This window comes from Budorcas taxicolor, chromosome 7 (assembly GCF_023091745.1).
Source record: "Budorcas taxicolor isolate Tak-1 chromosome 7, Takin1.1, whole genome shotgun sequence".
Classification (NCBI taxonomy): domain Eukaryota; kingdom Metazoa; phylum Chordata; class Mammalia; order Artiodactyla; family Bovidae; genus Budorcas; species Budorcas taxicolor.
Window position 1 is genome coordinate 19,368,126 of NC_068916.1, and position 6,433 is coordinate 19,374,558.

At 60.8% G+C, this 6,433-nt stretch overlaps 1 protein-coding gene across 1 annotated transcript; it reads right to left on the minus strand.

Moving 5' to 3' along the window:
- Positions 1-2,288: 2,288 nt before the first annotated feature.
- On the minus strand, positions 2,289-5,903 carry FEM1A (fem-1 homolog A). Its single transcript, XM_052644432.1, has one exon. The coding sequence runs from the start codon at positions 5,777-5,779 to the stop codon at positions 3,818-3,820; it is 1,962 nt and encodes a 653-aa protein (XP_052500392.1). The 5' UTR covers positions 5,780-5,903; the 3' UTR covers positions 2,289-3,817.
- Positions 5,904-6,433: the final 530 nt, after the last annotated feature.

The following is a 6,433-nucleotide window of genomic DNA, read 5'->3' on the forward strand; positions in this document are numbered from 1 at the left end:
ATCAGGACTCAGGTCAGGGGGAGATGGCTGCACTGGAGGATCTCAAATGTCCTGTCCACTGTGGAGGGTCACCGTCTCTTTTGCAACCTACTACAAACACAGATGCTCAGGCCAGAGGAGGGAACATTCCCTCCCCCAGATCCCCCCCTGCCCCCAGGACGGATGGTGCTGCCCGCATCTGGGCTGGGTCTTGCTTAACACTTGTTGTGGCAACCACTGGGTGGGTCCTCCCCACCAACCCCCCTTTACCCAGTCCTAACTGAATCTCCCGAAGGACTCCACACCCCCTAACCGTTCTGCAGGGACACGGGGTCAGCACCCTGCAGTGCCAGCTGAGTGCCACCATCCTGGGGGCTGGCCTGTCATCTCCTTTTGGGCCTGTGATGTGAGCCCCTGAGCTGTGCTATCTTTAACCTCGGGCTGGGACGCTCTGCTCCCTGTAAACACTGCTCAGATGACAGTCCTGGAATCCCGTGGGGGCGGCAGGTTCCGTGTGTGGCAGAGCCATCAGGGGCTGCTCCCCAGTTGTTAGAGGGGGACTGGAATCTCCAGAGGCGACAGGCATTGGTTCTTTCACTCACCACAGGGGTCACTCAGTGGGGACCAGCACAGACACTCCCAGGGTTCCGTAAGAGCTGAGGCAGGCATTAACTGAAGAGATGAGTCAGTGAGCAGAACTTCAGGCTGACTCCAGCTGTGTGGAAGCCAGAAGTGGGGCAGGGGTGACACTGAGAGGGGCAGAGGCTCCCCCTGGTGGGGTGGGCTGCACACTTTCAATGCCCTCAACCTTGGGTCTCAGCCTTGGCCCCCGGTGAGCTCAGGCAAACCCTCCTCCCTCTGAGCCTTGGTCTGCTGCGCCTACCAGCGAGGTGGGTCACTGGCCTGGCTGTGTGACCTGGGGCAGACCACTTGGCCTCTCTGAGCTCGTCTCATCACTGATAATTTGCACGTAATAATTGACCCGGGCTTCCCAGGTGGCTCAGTGGTAAAGAATCCACCTGCCAGTGCAGGGAATGCAGATTTGATTGCTGGATCTGGAAGATCCCCTGGAGAAGGAAATGGCAACCCACTCATATGTTCTTGAGGAGCCCGGTGGGCTACAGTCCAGGGGATCAGAAGAGTCGGACATGACCTGGTGGCTAAACAATAATCGACTTGTTAGCACGACCCGTGCCTGGGCTGCTGCGGCTCGTCCAGTCCCAGTGAATGCCGCGATGCTGGCTGTCACGTGGCCTTCTGCTGGCCACCATGTCAGGACCCGGGAGGAACCGCGTCTTTCCTAATTCTGAGCTGCTGGGTCAACCCACACTGCAAATCTGCCTGAGCTTTACCATGGCTTTCTCTGGAGAGTCTCGGGCTTAAGTCACAATTCTCAGGCATGAGCTTTTAAAGCAAGCAAGCATTTGGCCCGCAGGGGTTCCCCTCTTTGGTGAATCCTGTCACACCACAGAACGGGGCCTGCCATCCAGCCGGGGTTCAGTACCTGCTGCCAGTGCAGGTGTCTCCTGAGAGGCTGCTGAGCACCCCCTGACTCGACACCCACTTCTCCGGGGTGACCGCCATGTCTGAGCTGCTGAGTGGGTGTGGGCTGCTAAGGGTCATTGGGTCCCCGCGAAACCAGGAGCTACAGAACCCTCCAGCCCATTTCACCACTGGACGTGAGACGGCCCCGAGGCACAGTCTCCCTGTTGTCTCAGGTGAGGATGTGGGGAAATGCCTGCCTCAGGTACGGCTGGGTCAATCCTCTCCTCTACAGGGGCTTGAACCCGGCCTGGTGCAGGGCAGGCCCTGGGGCAACAGTCAATGTCGGACTCCCAGGACGCTGCTGTGGGTGAGGAGTTGACCGACCATGCCAGTGCAGAGAAAATCAGAATTTAACAACATGGCAGGACAAAAGGAAAGGGTGGGACTTTCCTCTGGGAAACGCAAGTTCATGCACAGACCTCTTGGGCCAGCGGGTTCACAGGCTCCATCAGGGTCTCAGGGAAGCAGGGCTGAGTTGGGGGTCTTCCTGTTCCCTTAGACCTTCCAGAAGGTCAAATCATGCCATGCTCTCCTCTGAGGCAACCCTCCTGCACAGCAGAGCTGACGACTAAGCCAGTGGTTTTATGTTTTTTCTTCAGGAATACATTTTCCTGACTAACTCTGACACTAAGCCCCAGGACATAAACTGGGATGGGAGCCGTGCAGAACCGTCCTCCCACCCCCCAAGCACTCCCTTCAGCGTCCCCCCACCCGACCCCGCCGCAGTCGTCCACTTAACACAGGGGTGAACAACAGCACCGCACTTGCAGTTGGCACTCCTCCTCTCTTTATTCCGGGCTTCAGGGGGGACAGTGAGGGCGGCTCCCGCCTTGATGGAAGGCAAAACCTGGTCTTGGAAATAAAGAACGTCCTAACTAACACTGCAAATCCAAAGAGACCTGGTTCCCTCGGTGGGGGCAGGGCATCCGGGGTCCCACTGTGCCTGCGGAAGGCTTCTATCAGTGTAGCTGCCCCGCGACAAGGCTGCGGGCGGGGCACCGGCTCCAGTCCCCTTCCGCTCTCCCGACAGGCCGGGAACACTCTCCTGTTGGCGGCCAGGGCCATGGAGTATAGGCCCTGAGAATCCCACTGGGGAGGGTTCTCTGGCAGGAGGACTAACAATTCCCCTTTCCCAGGAGCCCCCAGTGACGGGAGGCCGAGATTTCCTTCCACCTTAATTGGCAACCCGTCTCGACACCCACTGTCTACCTAGCTGACACAGTGGGTCAACAGTGTACCTGGCGTTGCCTCAGGGTCACCTGCATCCAGGTCTCCAAGCAGCTAAAAACTGGACACAGCCACTCAGGATGCTGGCCACGCACCTGTGCCCTCGGGCGTGACTTGTGACGTGGAAGCGGCTTGCGGTTTTTAACTCATAAATTGTGAAAACCAAAGCCCAAACTGACCATGCTAGGTTTTGCTGGGCGAGAAGCAGCCCGGCCCCTAAGAAAGGCTGAGTGAACTATCAGAAAGAAACGTACTGTCACCTTCGCTCTGGGGACGGATACGTGGGGCTGGCACCTCCCTTTCTTAACACAATAAAGCTCACCTCTGCCGGCTGGGCCACCTCGGGCACGACAAAACCCTTGCTGCATGAAATTAACTTAGCGAGTCTGACAAACCAAAAATTTTAGAAAAAGAAAAAAAAAGGATATGGCAGCAAAACTTCAGGACTCCTGCATCACACCTGTAACCTGCCGGCTGAGTAAATAAACAGAACACCAAACCACGAAAGCTACGCAAAGAGCAGGCTGCCCCTCCCCGGGTGGAGACCCTTACCCACTGCAGGGTGGAGGGAGCAGGTGCGAACGTGCTAGAAAAGGCAGGTCTCCCAGCTTCCCCTCGGGGCCGCCGTCCTAACCCTGCACTGGGGGGGTCTAGGTCTATCCGGAGGCCGGACCAACTCTCAGCTTCTTCCTGCGTTTCTACGTGGGGGAGCAAGGCAATGGCTTCAACTCATCCGCCTCTGAGTCAGAAAGCAAGACCCTCCTTAACCCAGGCAAACGGGGCGTGTGGAAGGTTGAGCGTCTTCTCCCGGCCAAAGATGGGTGCACAAGCTCCTGCAATAAAGTCCATTCTCCGAGCGCGTCACCCAGAAGGCTTCTAGCACCGACAGCTCGCTCACTCCTATCCCCACTCCCTGCGGAGGGGAGGGGGCCATGGAGGCGGGAGAGCCCCTCCCCTTTGTCGCACTCCCAGGTTTCTAGCCACCGGAAGTGCTCCCAGAGAGAGGGCGGGACCGGTGCGGGCCCCGCCCTCCTGGGGTTCGCCTCTCCCACTATGGTCAGTGTGGTCAGTGCAGCTCGATGAAGGCCTCCAGCTCCTCAGGGATGAAGCCCTTGTAGGGGATCTTGTTCTTGTCCAGGGCGCGGGCCGCAAGGCACTGCAGGGTCACGTAGTTGAAGGGCTGGATGGTGCTCTTGGCCAGCAGCTTTTCGTCCAGCAGCTCGTAGGCCGTCTTCTTGAAGGCGTTGGTGGCGTCCATGTGGGCCCCCGCCTCAATCAGAGCGTTCATGATGCCCGGGCAGTTGTTCTGCGCTGCGATGTGCAGTGGGGTGTTGTTGTCGAAGTCACGGCTGTCTGGGTCGGCCCCGCAGTCTAGCAACACCTTGACCACCTGCAGGGAGGGGAACCTGCCCACCGGGTAGCGGCCCACGTTGGTGGTCTCTGCGTCCACGGCCATGTGCAGAGGGGTGAAGCCGTTCTTGCCGCGGGGGGCGCACTTGAGCAGCCGGTAGACGGTCTGGTGTTTCAGGTGCTCCTGGTCGGGCGTGCACTCCACCTTCTCCAGCAGGTAGAGCAGGTGGAGGATGATGGCCAGGGCCTTGGTAAACTGTGCCGAGTCCCCGGGCTCCTTGGGCAGCTGCAGGGCCCGCTCCACTTCCCGCACCCCTTTGCACAGCACCCCCATGAGGTCTGCGAAGCCGATGGGCGTGCCTAGGCTGCCCTTGGCCGAGCGGTCCTGGAGCACGTAGGAGAAGAGTTCGGCGAAGGACAGGAAACTGCTGGCTGTCATGGGACTCAGAGGCTCCAGGTTGTTTTGCTGCATGTCCAGGGCGTACTTCCACAGGCGGATGCAGCGCTCGAAGTTGCCCGAGTCGGCGTACACCGCGCCCCGGTAGCGGATGTAGTAGGACGTGTCCGGGTGGGAAGGACCTAGGATGCGCTCTCGGATCAGCAGGGCCTGCATGCGCATCTCATCCGGGTCGGTAATGAGCGCCTCCAGTTCCTCGGTGGTGTTCACCTCCCTCGAGTAGTCATAGGCCAGGACCAACTGCGGGGGCTCCGGTTTGGGCAGATACTCGCCCCCCTGGTGCCGCAGCTCCATCGCCCGTCTCCAGTGTTTCAGGGCCCCGAGCAGATCCCGCTTCTTATCCACGTAGGTGGCTCCCAGCAGCTCCAAGGCTTCCACGGCGGCTTCCCTGCTGGTGGGGCAGCAGCTCTCGTACGATTCACCGCTCGGGGGCTCCTCGGGGGACGAGTGGGCGCCCTGGGGCTGCGCCCTGGCCAGCCCGGGCTGCGCCTGCTCGTCCCCAGCAGGCTGCTCCTGGATGAGGTACTCCACGATGTTGGTGTGGCCCGTCACGCTGGCCGCCAGCAACGGTGTCATGCCGTAGCCATCACGCTCCATGCGGGCGTTGCAGCCGAGCAGCAGCTGCAGAATCTCCAGGCTGCCAGACTCGGCGCAGTCGTGCAGAGCTGTGTTGCCCTTGGCGCTGCGCCGGTTCACCTGGGCGCCCTGCTCCAGCAGGTAGCGGGCGATCTCGCGGTGGCCCTTGTAACAGGAGATCATGAGGCACGTGTGCCCGTGCCGGTTGGCCACCTCCAGGTCCGCCTGGTGCTCGCCCACCAAATAGCGCACCACCTCCAGGTGCCCGTCGAAGCAGGCGGCGCGCAGGGGCGTCGAGTTGGTACGCGTGGTGCGGTTCACCGAGGCCCCGCGGCGCAGCAGGCTCCGCACCACGTCCAAGTGGCCGGCGGCCGAGGCGGCCCACAGCGGCGGCGCGCCCTCGATGATCTCGCCATCAAAGTGCACCGAGCCGCCCGCCTCCACACTCGCGCCGCACCGGTCCACCAGGTACTCGACTACGTCCAGGTGGCCGTAACGGGCGGCGATGAGCAGCGGCGTACCCCCGCTGGCCACCTCGCCCGTCAGCTCGTCCAGCTCCTCCCGGCTCCGGCCGCTGAGCAGCTTCTGAAGGAGCTGCAGCTTGCCGTCGCGGGCGGCATTGTACACGGCGGTGTGGAGGTCCATGATCTGGGCCTCCGCCAGGCCATGGGCCGGCCGCCGGGGGACGAGGGGACCGAGGGACGGCGGACTAGCGCCCCGGGGGGCAGGCGGCAACCTTCACCGTCTCCCCCACCGCCATCTTAGGTGCTTCTGGGGCGGAACAAAATGGCTGCCGCGGCCTGTTTCCGTTGAAGTATGGAAATGTGCAGGGAAATGTAGTTCTCTGAGCTGGCACACTCCGTGGAACAGAAGAGGAACTATAACGTGGTAAAACTACAACTCCCAGAATGCTTCGGGCCAGCCGCGGCGAAGTGGGAGCACGATGCATGGCGGGAATAGCAGTTCCAATCCCAGCCAATTGTGACGGAAACTGGCTGCTCGAGGACTACGACTCCCGTCATCCAACGCTATCGCAATGACTTCTGGGACCCAGGGAAGTTTGGTTACGTACTTCCGGTGGCTGTCAGTGCCTGAGCTGACAGGAAACGCTGACTCCAGTCAGACGACTTCATTCCATAAAAGGCAGGGCGAGCGACTTGGAGCCAACCAGAAGCGAGAACGAAGGCGAAGCCAGGCGAGTGGTCTGATTTGGGCTTCGCGAGGCCAAACCTCTCACTGGCAGGGGGCGCTCAGGAGAGGCAGGAAAGTGAGTCGGAGTGCGTACATTTGGAGAGCAGA

Bases quoted from the DNA above. Each gene is read 5' to 3' on its own strand.
- FEM1A (XM_052644432.1), bottom strand. From the start codon at position 5,779: ATGGACCTCCACACCGCCGTGTACAATGCCGCCCGCGACGGCAAGCTG.